Here is a 20196-nt window from a genome sequence, read left to right as displayed (position 1 = left end):
TGACAAGATCTTCCCCACTCAAAAACTAGCTGTATCTCTCATCCAGGAGTAGAGATATTGCACACAACTATCACATTTACAAACACCATAGCCATTGAGGTCGCTTCCCTTTACAATTCCCCCGCAACACCGCTTCCAAATTTGATTGATGCATTATCTTTGATTTTCAAAAACCGTGATACCAAAATTCCAATCATTATCTTGGGTGACTTCAACAATGACATTAATGCCCAAAATAAGTCATACAACCGTCTATCCTCCACGCTAGAAAAATGGGGCATCAACCAATCAATAAAAGATGTTACAACTATCCATGGATCATCGCTAGACCACATCTGGGCTAGCTCCACAAACTCTACCTATGAAACAGGAACAAACTTCATGTACTCGTCAGATCACTCCTCGACTTACATTATCATCCCCTATAAACACCTTTAATATTTCCATTCCACACTCAACCAACTTCAATTAACTTTGTGCAGGCCACCGTGATTCTTCACCTTGTTTCAAGGGTGATCACTAACTACTTTTATTTTTCAAAATCATTTGAAGAGTGGCTTTCCTTTACATTTTGAAGGCCATCCATGTGTTGCTCAATGAACCTCCCTTCGGAGGTTCGCATGGACCTTCTATGTCGTAAATGATCTTTGACCTCGATGCTCGAAGTTCAAAAGCTAGATGCATGTATTCATGTGTGTGTGTGTGTGTGTGAGAGAGAGAGAGAGAGAGAGAGAGAGAGAGAGAGAGAGACCCATTCTCTCGATGTGTGTGAATATAAGAGACAAAGTTGATGTGCCATTCGCCAAGGTGTTGGCTCATTACATGAAGGCTTTCCACGTCTGCATTGCATTAATGAAGTACATTGAGCTTGACAATTCATCGATATGAATCCAAGAATTTGTTATAGATGTCCTGCACGCATTGTGTGTGTGTGTGTGTGTGTGTGTGTGTGTGTGTGTGTGTGTGAGAGAGAGAGAGAGAGAGAGAGAGAGAGCACCATTCACTACAGCCTGTGTGAGTGAGTGTGTGTGTGTGTGTGTGTGTGTGTGTGTCTACGAGAGAGAGAGAGAGGGGGGGGGGGGGGGGGGGGGGGCTCTCACACCGGCACTAGAGAGAGAGAGAGAGAGGAGGGAGAATAAGCATTGTCTTTACAATCAACAATTGACAAAGCGGCAATCAGAAAAATCCACAATTGAGAATCAAAAATAAAAAATCATCATCGACATCTATGAAATTGGAGCAGACCTCAACAAATGACAAAGGTGGATGACGGGAGTTTTTTAACACTAGATTTCTTAGAGCTTTATGAGTGCTCTCGCCTTTGGGTTGACTTGGAATTAAAAGGTAAATTTCAAAATTTGTAAGTGGGATTGCACTAAACTAGGTTTTCTACAACGTTTAAAGGAAAATCTCAAAATTCTGTAAGGGGACTTACACTAAATCGAGTTGAGGCATAATCTTTTCTCCTAAAACTTAGAAAACTTGCATACGATAAATTTTTTGGGCAACTGATTATATTTGAAGGCTTTTACACTCAATTTCTCTATACTTTGTTGGTTTCCTTACCTTCAAATCTTGCAGGTAGGATTACACTAAATTGATTATTTTTCAAGCATTTCGCTATACCATACCTTTTTTCAAACATTTTAGAGGCAAATTTACTATATTTGAAGGTTTTTGCACTAAACTTATTTGCACTTTGTAGATCCTTTAAACCTTAATTTATGTTCTCTAACCTTTGTTTTTTTTTTTTAATTCTCTTAAGAGCTTGATTTGAATTATCTCAAAAAGAATACATGCAGACCTTGGCATATCCTTTGCACAAGAATCTCCAACCAATACAACATTTGCACACTGTGACCCAAAACATACCCGAACATTTTTGCAAGTACACTATATTTCTATCAAAGTTCTTCTTCTCAGCAAGCTGCTTCATCTTAGCTTGCTTGATAAAAGCCATTCACAATTAGAGATAAATCTCAAATTTTTAGATGGGATTACACTAAACCTAAGTTTTTTCGTCCAATCGTTGTGGGTGTTCTGACATTCAAATTAAATCTTACGGACGTGTGGCCCTTCCTAGAGAGAGAGAGAGAGAGAGAGAGAGAGAGAGAGAGAGAGAGAGAGAGAGAGACCCTTTTCCTTGCACCCAATCCACTCTCTTTCTTTATTTGCCTTGGTTCCCTCCCTCCCCAAGCCCTTTCCTTATGTCACGTAGCAAGGGCCTCCAAGGTGCATTAGATATAGTTGAGAAAATTTGTAGGTGGGATTATACTAAACCTATGTTTTTCTTGAGCATTGGGTACGCAATAGATTTTTTCTATTATTCAATAGTCCATTATCTATACTCATTATAATGGAGTTTGAAAAATTAGAGGAAGGACCTCCACGCGTTGTTTTTTGGTTGATTTGCATGGCGTGTTAGATCAACGCCGAAATTGAGTTGTTGAGTCCCTATCGGGTGGCCCTTCTTACCATAGACACATTAAAGAGCCTTTGGCAATTGAATGAATTAGTTCAGATTCTGTGCAATTCCATCCTTTTTCAATGACCTGCAATAGTCAAAATTGTATGCCTGACAACCAGTTGTCAGCCTGTGTGTGTGTGTGTGTGTGTGAGAGAGAGAGAGAGAGAGAGAGAGAGAGAGAGAGAGAAAGAGAGAGAGAGAGAGAGAGAGAGAGAGAGAGAGAGAGAGAGAGGGAGGGAGATCACATAGACTGTGCAAATCACCTTTATTTGAAAGTGTGTGTGTGTGTGTGTGTGTGTGTGCGAGAGAGAGAGAGAGAGAGAGAGAGAGAGAGACAGAGACAGAGAGAGTGCTACTTTTTTTGCTATCTACGTAGGCAATCACGGGTCCTATCAAGTGCAGGGCAAGTTGTGCAGCAAGGAAAGAGAGAAAGGTAGATTTGATGGAAGGCGATGGACACACAGTCATGCAGGGAAGAAGGGCTACTCTGAGCCACCCTCTCTGATTCTCTCTTGGGATAGTTTCCTATGACGTTAAAACTCTCTTCTTCTTCTTCTTCTTCTTCTTCTTCTTCTTCTTCTTCTTCTTCTCTCTCTTTCTATGAGGCTATTGTGTGTGTGTCTGTGTATGTCTCTCTGGATTGGTGACGAGAGCCTCGCGTGGAGAAGCGAGGGAAGTCCGGTTGTTTCAAACTATGGAGCACCAGCTGTTGCAGGGGCAGTTTCGGCCAGGGAAGCAGGACGATGATCTCTCTCTCTCTCTCTCTCTCTCTCTCTCTCTCTCTCTCTCTCTCTCTCTCTGAGACCTCTGGCGACTGTTACTACGACGTAAAAATCTCTGTTCTTCTCCTCCTCTCGCTGCAGCACATCCCCAGGTGGAATCTCTCTCTCACACACACATCAAGGATGTCATATGCGATGGGGAGGGGGGGCGTGGTAGGAGATAAGACAGTGCTTGATCGCTTGCAGCTTATCTGTGTCGACGAACGCATCGAACCTGGTGTTCGCACTAACTGCACGCGAGAAGGACAGGAGAGGGGAGCAATCTGCTTGCTAGATTTTTTCCTTTTCAAAAAGTTGGGACAGGGATGGCATCTTATTAGATTCCATCTAATAAGTTTCGACCCAATAGGCAAATAGGGAGGCAACAAATACTACATCCATATGCAAGAATTCAATACGCATTGAAAAAATAGAAAGCACAATGTAAAAACCCTTTGAGCCAATGCATACAAAGTCACCCGAGATTTTGATGATATGACATTGATAATACATGATGGACAATCCATTGCCTCTACCTAGCCTCACGAGTCCTGAGGACTAACACCTATATTTAAGAGGGGGAGGCAATGGGATCAAAGGCAGAAAAGCTCACGCACGAAAGTAGAGGAGATCACAGCCGCAGCAGTCAACTCAAAAACTAAACTTGGACGGGTACTAAACCTGGACAGCCTGGAAAATGCATATCACTTCACAATATAAGGCCATAAAAATGCCTAGGCTTACATGATGCGCGCGTGGGTGAGGTGGTAGTCCATGCGACTCTCATCCTGGATTGCGAGGCCACCGGTTCAAAACCCAACAGCACGCCTCGTTTTTTTTGCTGGCTAAGTTTACTGTGCCCTTGTTTTTTGTGCGGCCGTGTTTAGTGCGCCTCGAGATCCCGCCCCTCAACCCGGACCATCGATCCCATAACTCCACCCCGCATTTAATATGGGTGTCACTTAGTCCCAAGGGTCACGAGTGGAGATTTTGCAGCATCGCTTGAAGGGATTCATTAACTTTTCCCTCCAACCTCTGTTGCCATGTACTCTCATCCAAATCTCACCAATCCTTCTTGTTATTGCATCTTGAGTAAGCCCAACATGGTCATTACACATTGCTTGATCACTACACTTACCAATGAACTGGAGGATTTGCTTTGGTACTAGGCGTTGGTTCCATCTTCAACCACTCGCACACCCCAAACATTGGGTTTGTGAAGGATGCAAAGTTAGAGCATCAATTCAGTATTTGATGTTCAAGTAGGTAGAGATGGGAGAGGAGCTATGCAATAGCTATGGGAAGAATGTGAGGTTTGGTTTATGTGCAAGATGAACCTACATAATTGGAGGAAAATGAATGGAAGTCTCATGAGGATGATTTCTTTGCTCCAAAGATGATGAAGAAACCCAACATTGCAAGGAAGGCCAAACATTGAGGAATGCCATATGCGGCGTGCCTTTAGCCTTGCCCCTGCTTTCCTCTCCTACATATGATGCGAATGTGCTCGCCTTGCTACCCTCTTTCATGATGCTCTTTAGTACATGGTTGTGCTTGATATGTCCTAGACCCTTTTTGCTCCACAACCTTACCCCCTTCTTTACCCAGATGGCCCCCACCCATTTTTCCTACCATCTTGGTGTTGTTGTTATTGTAGTATGTCTTGATACACAACATATAGGCCATGCTTGGGTTGCTACCATGTTGGCATGGTTGTTAATATGCCTTGACCAATTGTCTATTAATAGCGGTTGGCACTAATAGTAATTCCTCGATATGGTGTTTTCAAAACATTTCCAAGGGCTCTAATTTTCATTCCCCCCCCCCCCCCCCGCCCCCCCCAAACCCCAAATTGTGCTCCACATCTTGAGCTTTTGGGGGCAAGGCACCGCACACCTAGCCAGGTACTTGCGGCCTGCCCACCACAAGTTCATGATTTTGTTAGAATCCCGAAGTAGGAATCATTCTAAAAATTCTTGTGGTATTGTCGAGACCTTGCTATCACCCTAGCTCCATACAACTCAAACATTTGAATTCCTTTTTGCTCGATTACATTACAAAAGTTTTGATGCACTCCAAATTTTTCTTTTCCAAAATGCATACTAGATGCTTTCGAGAGGCATCATCGAGCAACATGTTTCTGGATGTGAAAATTTTATTGGTTGATTGTAGTTGGTTTGGGTAGGGTTTGTAGTTGATCAATGGAAACATTACCAAAATACCCCTCTAATTTGTGGAAATTCCCAAAATACCCTTGTATCTATTTTGGTTGAATTATTCAAGCTTATCACTCCTTTATTCTTTTCTGACAATCAAGATCCGTTTTTGAGTGCTTAGCATGTAATTTGTCACAAATTACCTCGCAAAAAAGGGCAATTACATCTAAAAATAATGAAGCAATTCATCTTCAAAGCCTGCATAACCTACTCAAATTCTAGTTTTAGTATCTTGTAATGATAGACAATCAGTCTTCTTATGAAAGGTACAATTTTTTAAATCTTTGGAAACATCTCACAGCTAGGGGTATTTTGGGAATTTTGGAAAATTTGAGGGGTGTTTTGGGAATTTGTGCCAAAATATGGGGGGTATTTTGGGAATTTCCATAAATTAGAGGGGTATTTTGGTAATTTTCTCTTGATCAATTTGGTTTTATCCCCTTCTGTAGGCCTTAGTTGAGACTTGGGTACAAGATGGGCGATCCACTGCCACTGCCCAACCATAGCCCGGGCGTGGAGATCCGGCAGGACCCCGTGAAGGGGCGAGGTGTCTTCGCCCTTCAACCTCTGTCGCCCCACACTCTCATCGACGTCTCACCGATCCTTCTATTTCCGCATCCTGAGTACGCCCAACACGGCTGTCACACATCGCTTGATCACTACACTTACCGATGGCCGGGAGGATTTGCGCTGGCGCTAGGCCTCGGTTCCATCTTCAATCACTCGCGCAACCCAAACGTTGGGTTCGTGAGGGATACAGAGCGGGCAGCAATTCGGTATTTGACGCTGAAGCAGGTAGAGATGGGAGAGGAGCTGTGCATCAGCTATGGGAAGAATTTGTGGTTTGATTGTGCGCAGGATGAAGGTACGCAATTGCAGGAGAACGAATGGGAGTCTGATGAGAGTGATGTCTTTGCTCGGATACGTTTAGCAGATGAGGAAGAAAGCGGACATTGCAAGGATGTCCAAACACTGCGCAATGCCCCATCTGATGTGCCTTTAGCCTCACCCGGCTCTCTTGTTTTACCCTCACCTCCGCTTTAATCTCCCGTGTCTGATGCCGATGTGACTGCTGGCTGAGCCTTGCTGCTTCCTTCCGTACATACTACAGGGCTATGCCTGATATGTCCCAGACCCTTTGCTCTGCTCCACCACCTTGCCCTCTTCTTGGCGCAGGTGGCCCGGATGTCCGGACGACAGTTTCTAGAGGTTTCTTCCTTGCTCTTGTAAACACAAAGCACAATGTATGGACCAACATGTGTGTCCTGTCATCCATGTGGCATTTAGTTGAGCTGTTACCATGTTGGCATGGTTGTTACTATGCTAATAGTGTGATGACTGATTGTTTGATGGTAGCGCCTGGCGCCTATGTACAGTTTATACTGTATGTGATGAGCATGGTTTTTACTTTGCAAAACCAACCATGGAGGTTCTCTCCCACAGTTCTCTTGAGCTTCTTGTATAATTCCTCCATATGGTGTTTGGACAATTCAGAAGACATTTTGGATGCAGAAATTTTATTAGTTGATTGTAGCTGCTTTGGACAGGGGTTTGTGTGGTATTGCTTCGTTGGAAGTCGGGAAAGAACCCAATTTTCTTCTAGAATCCTTCCAAATTTCATAATCAAGGCAGTATTCTAGTCATTAGCACTCACTACTCAACATGGATAACAATGATGGTGGCTTGGTGGGACAAGAAGGCACTCCGAAGCTTGCCCCACTTGAGCACGACTACTATAAGTGCAATTGGAACCCAAGGGCACTTTTGTAATCTTAAGGTCAATTTTGGAGTTGCTATGGTTGAGTAGTATGAATGGAATGGGATCGTGCTAGCTAGGGTGGATGAATGACGAACATGGTGCAAGTGTGTGAGAGCTAGATTATCACTCGAGTGAATTAGGTTCCAAAATAGATTAGCTTGGACTCATAAACACAATCTTGAGTATTCACTAGCTTAGCATATGCTCACCATAGATAAGTATGTAATGCAAACTTGAGGTGATTTGTTTATTCATGAAAAAGGGCTTTATGTAGCTCTACAACTACACTCTTCTACATGTGGGATAATCCATACATTCTCTAGAGACTCTAGGACAAAGCCCATAACCTTACAAACCTCCCCTTGGTAGATTGTGATGAGGCAACTCAAGATGGTTCAAGATTGGAGTTATGATGACTTGTGCCTACGTCCTAAAGATACTACTACGAGAATCAACTTGCGTGATCATAGCTACAAGGATGTCAATAAGACTCCTGTTGAAAATTTTGATTCAGCCACACGAAGCGGATCAGATGTTCCAACATGGCTTTGCAAGAAGAAAGAGATTTGGATATGTGGAGCATCTCAATGCATTGATTTCGAGAGAAACGAGACAGTTCTTGAGAGGGTGCTGGATGATGAAGCTTATGTGCAAGATTTGGATATGTGGACCATCTCAATGCAGTGATTTCAAGAGAAACTAGACAGTTCTTGAGAGGGTGTTGGATGATGAAGCTCATGTGCAAGAACCCTTTCCGAAAGATGTGTTCAAACCCTTAGAGTGGACTCAAATATTGGCTTCTTTAGATGTTTGTCTCAATGAAGTCACACCAACAAAGTTTTGTGATGAGAATGGCTATGACATACTTCCCTACTACATGCTAAGGGTTATAAATGAGACAGACAACGAATTTGAGAATGAGGAACTCATGGTCAAGACATATGACTCTATGGGTGATCCAGCTAGTGAACTCACATAATGAAGGGTCAAAAAGGCAGAAGTGAATTCCAGAGTGATGCCTACAATACCATTGAATGGAATTGCTACACTTGCTACAATAAAGGGGGGTGTGAGAACTAGCCAAATTCCTAGTTGTAGGTTACAACCACATGATGCATCTCTCACCACCAGAGCCTCAAACAAAAAGAGACAAGTCAAAGAAGATAACCAACACCAATAGACCATGGATGGAAAAGGTAAGGTTCAACGAAGTCAAGAGCAGGAACAGAAAAAGGAAAATATGTTGACAAAATGGACCAATATCTTCTTTGGAGAAAAGGAAACAAAGCCAACGCCAACAACTACAGAAGTTCCATTGGCATCCCAAATCAACAAGCCATGCCCCTTGCATGAAGAAAAAGGTAAAGTCAAAGTAAACAATGACAAAGACCAACCTCGCAACTCGACTTTTCCTTCATCATCCCTTCTTCAAAACCTAAGTAAAACTTCTACATTAAAAGCCAACCCATTGACCATACAATGGAGACCAAAGCAAAAAGTCTATCAACCAAAGTTTCCATCACAACAAAGCCTCCACAAAAGAAAGAAACAGATTAACAAAGTGCTAGTATCTAAGGAATATGTCAAGGTCAAAGATCCAGTTTGGGTACCTACATCAAAACAACCACGACAAACAAACGTCACAGATTGGATAGCATCAAATGAATCAATCACTACTTCAGGCTACTATGACGGAAACATCAATGTATGGGTCAAAAAATCCAAGGTTGTAGCCTGGGCATACCCATCATGTGATAGCTCTTTACAACAAAATTCACAAGGCAAGAAACATAGGTTCAAACGCTCATATGGGCGTAAAAACAAGCACACAAAGAAGAAACAAAGATCCTCAAAGTGACAAACATTCAAGCAGATCTGGGTACCAAAGTCAGAGCTCTACCAAAATACCCCACAAAGTCAAGTGAAGGTTACAAACAAAGCAGTGCAAACAATGATCCCAGTCACACTATTGGAAGCACAAGGATTCTATAATGGTAACACTCAAATCTGGTTGCCGAAGATTAAAGCTTCCCTTGAGATCACAAAGAAAACTCATGTAGTACAAGGCACCCAACAACGACAACCCATCACAGTAACCAAGTGTACTACAACTACCAAGTGGATCCCTCATCATTTACCCCAAGAGCAAGGCTTTTACAAAAGCAACAACAATATTTGGCTAATGAATCCAAGGGACCATCAACTTAAACAAGCAACAACGCAAGTGGAAAAGCAGGTCACACCAGGACCAAGAATGAAGTGGGTTCCAAATCAGTAGCCAAAACTCAGCAACAACAGAGGCCCACGACTAATCTACGGCTTTTTATCAACGACAGTTAAGCAAAAGTACACGCAGAAGTCACAGTTTTAAAGAACACCTGGAATAAGGCTTCATCAACCATTGCTTCAACTTGTCTCACCAAGCAATATCAATGTGCTAGCAAAGCATGAAGAGCAGGTAAATGCTAGTGTATTTGACAAAATGGCATCACAAAACGAAACCAAAGAGAAAGGCCTAAACCTCAAAAGCATATGGAATTGGATTTCGGGCCATGATCAAGTAAGTCCAAGTCTCCATTAAAAATACATGGCATAAGAGTCTAGAGTCGGGCAGTTGAGCCACTAAATGAGCAAAGTGTCAGACCCAAGCTTCAAGTCTAATATTTTCTCTACGGTCTATGAGTCTAGCTAATAGGTATAAGCTCAAGCTGGAAAGTTGAGCATACTTAAGGCATGTCGCCCATGCTGGAAGAGGTGAGGATAAGAGTCAAAGTCTATTACCTTATAAGGTGAAGAAGGTGGAGTAGTTTCAAAAAAAAAAAAATCACGCACTCGAACATTGTGAGGAAGAGTGAAGAAACCTCGCCAATGAAAACCATTCTTGTGAGAAGTGATAGGTTTTACTACACTTTCTCTATGAAGAACCCTTCATTCCTCTTCTTTTGCACTGCATCTTGTTTAACATGCATAACTCTGTGCAAGCATATAGATGTCCCATCATTGGGCATATGCATTAGGCACTCTTTTGTGTTCCACCCATGCACTTACATGAACAACGACAATGATGACGCGACAATCTATTTATTGAGGACTTGCTCAACCAAAACAACTATGACTTCATTCAAGATACTAACACTTATATTGTGTCCATCAAGAAAATAATAGTAGCTATACAGCCATAACTTCAATAATTAATAAACCTTGGTTATATTAGAACCCAAGTATTTATGGCTTCATGTTTAATTATGACCAAAGGCATTTTTTTCCCACTAGGTTTTTCCCCTTTAATCCTATCCAAGTATCCAAGACCTTGATTTTGTAATATACACCACATTTTACTTTTACTCTTTCATTTATTTATTTATTTATGTATTTTTATTTTTATTTTAAGGTAGATTCACGACATTCCCAAATAGCCATTGCTAATCTAATGACCAATCAAAGGAGAGCGGCCAAGCAAATCTCCATCACTCTTCAAGTCTACTTACAGGTACAACTGAAGATTGCAACCCAAGGACAAATAGAACAGAGCTACAAAGACAACAAGTCCCACACAATTACAAACACAAATGACTACAACCACAGCCAACCCGGAAATTGAAGATAAAACAACCAATCGGAGGGGGGAGCTAAGGCAAAGCTACCAACATCCAAAGCATCCAAAGAAGCGGTTGTGAAGATTGAAGAACTCGTCTGGACCGCTGAAGACATAGGGTCTTGACGGGGACGACAAGAATTCGAAGGGGAGGAGTGTCGAAAGGATTCTCTTTCGACAGTAAATCATGAAGATTCTCTCAAGATTCCTCAAAGATTCTCTAAAGATTCCATATGAAAATGCTGGTGAAGTGATGTAGATAAAGATGGATGCTACAATGTGAAGATACAAGCTAATGGAAGTCATTGAATGTCCCATTATTATTATTTTGAGCCGTTACGGCCATTTTTGTAAAGTCTACGTGAAAGGGCGGTGGTAATGCGTGTGCTAGTCTCCACCCAACCGTGCTATCTTATAGCCTCCCCCTAGCGTACACTGTTCGGCCGTGCCGGTGGCCTTGCCCATAGGACCCATGTCCTGACATTACCCCCCCCCTTGGAGAATCGTTTTCGTCCTCGAAAACAAACGTAGGAAAACATTTCTTAAGTGCGGAGACATTCTCCCATGTAGAACCTTCTTCAGGTCTATCTAGCCATTTTACCAACACCTGTCGTCTGACATGATGTCTGGTGCGAAGCTCATGAGAATCCAAAAACTTTTCGGGCTCATGAGGAATGCTTGGCGGTTCGATAAGTCAACCAGCACACCTGTGTCAATGACATTATCATTCTGTCCTAGCTATTTTCGTAAACGGCTAACATGGAAAACAGGATGAACTCGTGAGTGCTCTGGAAGACCTAACTTATAGGCCACTTGACCTATACGTTTGAGAATGGTAAACGGTCCACAATAGCATGGTGAAAGTTTAGCAACTTTTCCCGTCTTCAGACTTTCTGAATGCTCCGGAACTTTGAGGAAAACCTTGTCTCTTTCTTCGAAAGTAGCAAGACGTCAATGCTCATCTGTGTACTTCTTATATCAATCTTGAGCTTGCTTAACATTCTGTTGAGCAGCTCGAAGCATGTCTAAATGGTCTTGGAGAAAATCCTTCGCTTGTTGTATCTTCTCCTTAGCCAACCCCACCGTAACGGATGATCTAGGTTGAAATCCATACAAAAGCATAAATGGTTTAAACCCTGTAGTCACATGCTTTGAACTATTATAAGCAAATTCCAATATAGGTAAGTAGTCTTCCCAATTGGTTTGCTTCTTGCTAACGTATGCTTGTAGCATATCCTCTAGCACTTGATTAACTCTTTCTATTTGACCATCCGTTTCTGGATGATCGGTCCTACTTAGATTAAGTTTAGTTTCAACCTTTTGGAACACAGCTCTCCAGAAGTGATTATCGAACTTTCGATCTCTGTCACTAATGATACTAGCTGGAAGACCATAGAGTTTATATATATGCTCTACAAATAGCCGTGCTAATTCCGGTGTCTTAACCGTGGTCTTAGTGGGAATGAATCGACCCATCTTTGTGAGACAGTCTACAATTACCCAAATGGCATCATGGCCACGATTTGTAGTAGGTAGTCCTACTACAAAATCCATAGAGATACTCTCCCACTTACCTTGTGGAATCTCTAAAGGATGTAAAAGGCCACCTACCTTGAGGCGCTCTGCCTTATTAACTTGGCATTGTTGGCAGTTTAGTACGTACTCTTGAACATCATGATGTAAGCCCGGCCAATAAAATTGCCGTCGAACTAAGGCATACGTCTTACGGATACCTGGATGACCAGCACTTGGACTATCATGACACTCAAATAAGATTTGGTGCTTAGTGTCTGAGTCCTTTGGCACACATACTCTACCTTTGTGGAGTAAGTAGCCATCATCAATGGAAAAATTCTTCCATCGCTTAAGCTCTTCCTAAGTAGGGGTGGAGCTCTGTGTGTTGGAGTTTCTATCTGTGCGTGCAGAGACATGTTGATCTGTCTATTCAGAGACATGTGAGTGTGAGGGATCCCTTTTTAAAACTGCACTCCACACTTTAGCATATGAGTGATCTTGTGCACACTTGCCACGTAATGACTCCAAAAATCCACTCTTTAGTTCCGTGAAAGCAAGTGAATTAATCTGAGGCATCCGACTTAGTGCATCCGCTACTACATTATATCGCCCCTTGCGATATCGTAGCTTACAATCATAATCTTGAAGGATTTTTGCCCATCTAGCTTTACGGCCCTTCAAGTCTGTTTGGGTAGTAAACCATTTGATACTCTCATGGTCAAAAACTACTTCAAACTCGGCACCATATAAATAGCATCGCCACTTTCGTAAAGCGTGAATTATGGCATAGAGCTCTCTCTCATAAACAGAATAATTCTGTTGAACCCTATCTAACTTTTTACTTTCAAAGGCTATAGGTCTTCCCTCTTGGAGAAGTACCACACCAATGGCTTTATCACTAGCATCAGTCTCTATCACAAATGGTTTAAGTGGGTCAATGATTGCTAGGATGGGAGCAGTGGCTATAGGTACCTTGAGCTGTTCGAAACTGCGTTTTTGGGCTTCTTCCCAAGAAAAGGTCTTACCTTTTACTTTAAGTTGATCCGTCATAGGAACAGTGATTTTGGCATAGTCACGGATATACTGTCGATAAAATCCAGCCATGCCTAAAAATATTTGAAGCTCCTCAACCATGTTGGGATGTGACCATCGAAGAATGGCAGCGACCTTGTCAGTGTCCATCTTGATGCCAGAATAAGAGATCACATGACCAAGGTAATGTATCTTTGTTTTAAAGAAATCGCACTTGCTTTGCTTAGCATACAGCACGTGAGCTCGTAGCTGTTCAAACACTAATCGTAAGTGTTCTATGTGTTCATCTTCAGTCTTACTGTAAATGAGAATATCATCAGGGAAAAACACAACAAATTTTCCAAGATAGGGACGTAAGACACTATCCATGAGTGTCATAAATGTAGCTCGAGCATTGGTTAGACCAAAAGGCATAACCAAAAATGCAAAATGCCCAAACCGTGTTCTTCAGGCAGTTTTGGAGATATCTTGCAGTAGGATACGTACCTGGTGGTATCCTGACTGAATATATATCTATGTATAGTATCTTGCCCCGTGGAGTTGATCAAACAACTCATCCACTCGAGGCAAAGGATACTTGTTCTTGATGGTTATCGTATTTAATCCACGATAATCTACGCACATGTGCATAGTACCATCTTTCCTTTTTACCAATAGAATTGGTGATGCCCAAGGCGAAGTGCTAGATCTAATGAAACCACGAGCGAGGTAGTCAGCCAGCTGACTCTCAACCTCCTTGGCTTCTTTAGCACTCATACGATAAGGTGGTTTACTCATCGGTTTAATGCCTGGCAATACATCTATGTCATGTTGCACATCACGTGTAGGGGGTAAACCCGGTGGTAATTCACTTGAGAACACGTCACTATACTCCGTGAGTAAGTGAGTCAACTTTGCGGTGCAAAAGGAGAAAGTAAACTAGAGTTATGCGGGGATGGAGAATCTTGTAATTCCTGTAATGTTTGTTTTACAACAGTTGCACGTTGCTCTATAGAATTAAAATTGAGAGCACTTTGCTCGTTAGATTTGTTAATACTTTGTTTATCAGTAAAATTCATTTCAGTTTGCATACCATTACTAGAATTCATTGCACTTTGCATACCATTACTAGAATTCTTTGCACTTTGCACTTGAGAATTCACAAGACTTGGAGACAAGCAGTAACACAAAAAGACTTCATCTATTAAATTTGCTTTCTGCAAAATAGAAAGCTCGGCTGTACATATAAGAGGTGCAGATGGTATATTTTTCTCACCAAGCAAAAGCACATGTTTACCATTGGCCATAAAGGATAAGGAGTTGTGTTCATAACTAGTGTGCAATGTGTTTCCTAAACCATGCAGCCACTCCCGTCCTAAAACTATATCAGCACGGTCCATGTTCATAACTTGGAAGTCAAGGGTCTTCGTATGATCTTGAACAATAAGCTCAAGCCCTTGAACTACCGTGTTCCATACTTCTTTATCATTCCCAGACATATGCTCCACCACATACTTGTGAGAGCAGGGAGTCTATGTAAGCTTCAATTTCTTGACTAGCTTATAGTTCATGAAGTTATGAGTTGCACCATCATCCACTAAAATATGAACACATTGTCCGTTAATAGTTCCATGCATGCAAATCAAATCATGGGGACCAAAGGTGGGCTGCCACATTGAAGCAGGCACACAAAACTTGTGCTTTTCTTCCATATGAAGAACCTCTACAGCACAATATATGAGATGAATCTAATGTGAGGCGTTGCACCGTGTGCATGGCCTTTTCTTTGCCTTGCAAAAGAGGACAATCTTTCTTGTTATGTTGGTCTGAAAGACATCTAAAACACAAATTGTGTTTCTTTGCAAGCTCAAAATCAGCAGTGTTGAGAGACCCACGTGGAGTATCTCGTGATTGCTTAGGCTTCTTAGCCTCTTGTGGGCGTGGAGAGGTAGATTGTCTCTTGTTCCTCTTGGAACGTGTGGGAGATCTACCTCACCATTGGCTGTTAGCCACATTGCTCTTAGCAAAAGTATTCTTAGAGTAGGGAACATTTCCTTTCCTCTCTTGGTCATCATCATATCTTTGTGCATGACTAATGGCTTCTTCCAAAAAAAAATTGGATGTTGGGTCTTGACATGAAGACGATAGTCTTTGTCAAGACCCCTATTAAAACCCCGTATCTTTTGGAATTCATCTAGACCTTCTAGTTTTATTATGATTTCTCGATACTTTGAAAGGTACTGTGTGAGAGAGAGGCCAGACATGCGGCATGCATCCCATGCTAACCAATTCTTATCTTCTTCATTGGAGTCCAAAAATTCTTTGGAGTAAGAAGCTTGAAACGCAGCCCAAGATGGAGGACGAGCATCTATTGGAAATGTCATCCACCACTTATAGGCCTTGCCTTTATGAGATAGACTTGTTTCCACAACCGTCTTTATATCCGGGGTGTGTCTCAATCTATGAATATCACTCCATTTGTGTAAGAACGTATTGACCGCATCCTTGTTGCGATCACGCTCTTCCCCGTGAAACTCAGGAATGGTGATATTCTTAAGTAATACATTGCTACCTTCTGCATCTTCTGCAGCACTTGTCTCTTGGACTCCTTAAGTCGTGCGAGCTTGGTTCCCTTGAACCGTGTCACTTGTGCCTCCTTGAGTTGTCTATGAATTCATAAATTTCACAAGTAACTCTGTAAGATTGGTAACATTTGCATTTAGTGCAGAGAGTTTTCTTTCAAGTACGCTTTGGCAATGTTCCAAAGTCTTGAAAGAAGCCATATCTACAAGCCCATGATCTCCTTGATCATCATCATCATGCATATTAGTGTCAGCAGCACCCGTGGTGTCCTGATTTGTATCTACGTGCTCAAAATCAAACGTGTGTGTAGGTGGGATATCCTCACTATCCATGGTAAACACACACTAATGCAAAGAGAGAAAAAGAAAAGACAACTTGTACCTTGAGAAATTGAAGTCTTTGTGTTTTGTATGCTCCGCGATTTGCGTTGCATGTGAACCTCGCCTTGCGGAAAGTTGAGCGCTTCACTTGTCGTTCCTTGTAAGAACACCATTGATGATTCTTCACAAAAACTCGTCGTTTTTGTGAAGGCTTTTCTTCACTTTGAAGCTACCTCCTTGAGGAAAAAAGAATTTTTGGAGGAAAACTTGCCTTCCTCCAAGAAGTGAAAAGGAAGGGTAAAGCTACTTCCTTGAATTTTGAAGCTTTCCCTTTCCTTCTAGTTTTCCTTTCAACACAAGTAGACTATCTTTCCTCGTTATACACAACAAGGGCCAATAGCTTGATGGTAAAGTGTTGGCCTCTTACCCTCATGGGGTGGGTTCAACCCTCCTTCATGTAGGGGTTAAGCGGCCCTTCGAGCGCAACCAAGGGCGTCAACGAAAGCCTTCGGAGCCTCGGTGTCGTCGAGTTTTTCTTGGTCGTGTGTTGTGGGGAGTGTAGATTGTCCACGCGCTGCTTGCACAGAACATTGTGCTTGTCTTCTTTTTGCTGTACAACGGAGACGTCGTTGTTGTTGGAATTAGGGTTGCAGAGAAATGCACACAACTTGGAGAAGACGAAGGAAGCTCAAGGCACACAATAGAGAGTGTGTTACTTAGTGTGCAATGGAAAGATAGATAGCCCTAGAGTGATGGGCGTATATACAATGCACGGGGGGAAAAACCTCCTAAAGAGGGAAAAAATGCCCCGGCAGTCCTAGTGTGTTCACACACATCACTACCACATGTATATGGTAACAAATCCCCCCTGGAGTGATGCGGTGAACGAGAGCTGGCACATGAGTAAAGGGAAGTGCCATGCCCTGAGGACAGGATCAGTCCACAAAGGGGAGTAAGCCCAAAGCTTTGCGGAAAGCTTCAAGCTTCTTACGAGACAATGCCTTTGTGAAAAGATCTACAAGGTTGTCCTGTGTTGGCACATAAGCCAAGGTGATCTCTCCTGTTGAGAGCCTCTCCCTGACATAGTGGTAATGCACCTCAATGTGCTTTTTGCGAGCATGAAAAACTGGGTCCTCGCAACTGCCAATGCGCTCTGACTGTCAGTGTAGATAGTGTTGGCAGTGTCCTGTCCAACACCCAAGTCAGCCATAAGGCGTCTGAGCCATACACACTCAACCGTAGCTGTGAAGACTGCCCTGTACTCAGCCTCACAACTCGAAGTGGCCACAGTAGGTTGCTTCTTGCTCAACCATGATATACATGAACTGCCAAGCATGAAACAAAAACCACTTGTGGACACTCGCGTGTCAAAACAACCAGCCCAATCTGAGTCCGAAAAAGCATGTAAGTCTGGCGGCAATGATCCCCCCTTGGGATAAAACAAGCCAAGATGTAAAGTGCCACTAAGGTAGCGGAAAATCCTCTTGACAGCCTGCCAATGCTTAGACCCTGGGCTATGCGTAAATCTGCTGACCTGCGAGACTGCAAACTGAATATCTGGCCTCGTGTTGCATACATAAATGAGGCAGCCAACAGCAGTTTGGTAAAGAGTGACATCAGCAAGATCACCAGCATCATGTAGACTCAACTTCAAACCTGTTTCCATGGGAGTGGCAATAGGTTTGCAATCCTCAAGTCCAAACTTACATATCAATGTTTCTATGTAACTTTTCTGACACAAGGCAATACCACCATCACACTGCTTAAACTGTATACCCAAGTAATGATGCAATAGCCCCAAATCTTTCATCTTGAAAGTAGCATTCAAATCAGCCTTAAATTCAGCAATATGTCTCTCATTTGGTTTAGTGATCAGCAAATCATCGACATAAAGAACCACAATGAGAAGTACATCATCCTCACGTTTTACATACAATGTGCTTTCTGTTGGACTGTTACGAAATCCGCGTTTGACCAAATGAGTGTCAGCTTTCTCATACCAAGCACGAGGAGATTGCTTCAACCCATACAAAGCCTTCTTACATCTGCACACTTTGTCCTCTTGTCCTTTTATGACAAAACCGCGAGGCTGCGTTACATAAACTTCCTCAAATATGTCACCATTCAAGAAAGCAGTAACAATGTCTGATTGATGTACATCCCAACCAAAATGAGCTACCAATGCACATAGAAAACGCACAGTAGTCATACAACAAGTGGGAGCAAAAGTCTCTTCATAATCTATGCCTTTTTGTTGTGCACAACCCTTTGCAACAAGTCGAGCCTTATGGCAATCGATCTCACCATCTGGCTTGCGTTTCAACTTGTAAACCCACTTTGTACCAATGGCCTTTTTGCCAAAAGGCAAATCACATAAAGTCCATGTGTCATTTTCTATAAGTGCATCATATTCTGATTGCATGGCAGCCATCCAATTTTCTAAATTTTGTGCTTCATCAAAAGTCAGAGGCTCTTCAACATCATGTAAGCTAGACACAGCCAAAGCATAACAATCTGATGCATAAGATGCATAGCGAGAGCCTGAACGAGTACGACTAGACAAAGGTGCATCCAATTTACTGTCACGCAAAGTGTGCACCAGCCATTTTGGCATACCTATAGCCTGCTCATTTTCAGCCCTTTCCTCATCAAGTACATCATGTACATCTACATCAGTAATAGGCTGATCTAGAACATCTACATCAGTAATAGGCTGATCTAGAACATTTTCAAAAACCCCCATAGGCTGTACATTTGCCTCATTGGAACTTACATTCGTATTTCCACCATTGAAAAGAGGCAACAAAGTGTCATAAATGTCCTATGAGCTTACATTATTGTCTCTAGTACATGACAGCAAGGCTGAACAGAATCTTCCACAAACAGTACATCGCGAGAAACCAGAATACGTTTTGTTTGCGGATGATACAACCTGTAACCTTTGCTTTCAGCACTATAACCAACAAAAATACATTTGACAGCCTTATCATCCAATTTTCTGCGCTGCACTAGTGGCACCAAAGCATATGCCAAACAGCCAAAAACACGCAGGTGCTCAATAGAAGGTTTCTATCATGCCATGCTTCATATGGAGTAATAGACTGCAAAGCTTTCGTAGGACACCTGTTAAGTACATAAGTGGCACACATAATTGCCTCAAGCCAAAAAGAATGCGGAAAAGCTTGACTTTTGACCATACATCGTGCCATTTTCGTCAATGACCTTTTTTTCCTCTTAGTAACACCATTTTGCTGAGGTGTATAAGGCACTGTACATTGGTGTTTTATCCCATGACTAGCCAGAAATGCATTAAATTCATGAGACATATACTCCCCCCCTCGATCAGAATGGAGGGTGCCCATAGTACATTTCGAGACATTTTTAGCCATAGCCAGAAATTGTTTGAAGCACATAAAAACTTCGGACTTCGCTTTAAGCAGAAATACCCATGCATGCCTGGAGTAATCATCAATGAAAGTCACGAAGTACAGGTAATTGCCCAAGGACGGAGTTTGCATGGGCCCACAAACATCACTATGCACAAGCTGCAACCTGCATGTGGCCCGAACTGAACCATCCTTTGGAAACATAGAACGCTGCATCTTACCCAAAATATAGCCTTCACAAACATGTTTGACTGGTGCTTCAAGAGGCGGCAAAGAAGCAACCATATTAGATTTCTCCAGACACAGCAAACTGGAAAAATTCAGATGACCAAAACGTGCATGCCAAAGTTTTGCATCTGAAATAGCCCTTGAATCTGCAACAGCATTTGCAAAATTTTGTCCACACTTGTCATACAAAGTGAGCTTATACAGCCCACGGCACAAAAGGCCAGATGCACCAATTTCATCACCAAAACTGAGATCATGAACTATACATCTGTCATCCACAAATTTGAATATAAGTCCAAGTCTAGCAAGTGCGGATACAGACAAGAGATTCTTCTTGATCCCACGTACATAAAGT

At 42.3% G+C, this 20196-nt stretch overlaps 1 protein-coding gene across 1 annotated transcript; it reads left to right on the top strand.

Annotated features, from left to right (window-relative positions):
- Positions 1-5918: 5918 nt before the first annotated feature.
- Positions 5919-6488, top strand: LOC147445645 (histone-lysine N-methyltransferase, H3 lysine-37 specific-like). The gene has a single exon (XM_086524613.1). It carries the CDS (start codon positions 5919-5921, stop codon positions 6486-6488), a length of 570 nt encoding a protein of 189 aa, XP_086380739.1.
- Positions 6489-20196: the final 13708 nt, after the last annotated feature.

Source organism: Adiantum capillus-veneris, chromosome 12 (assembly GCF_014529385.1).
Source record: "Adiantum capillus-veneris isolate H3 chromosome 12, ASM1452938v2, whole genome shotgun sequence".
Classification (NCBI taxonomy): domain Eukaryota; kingdom Viridiplantae; phylum Streptophyta; class Polypodiopsida; order Polypodiales; family Pteridaceae; genus Adiantum; species Adiantum capillus-veneris.
The sequence above is the reverse complement of the archived record's forward strand: the minus strand, read 5'-3'. Positions and strand labels throughout refer to the sequence as shown.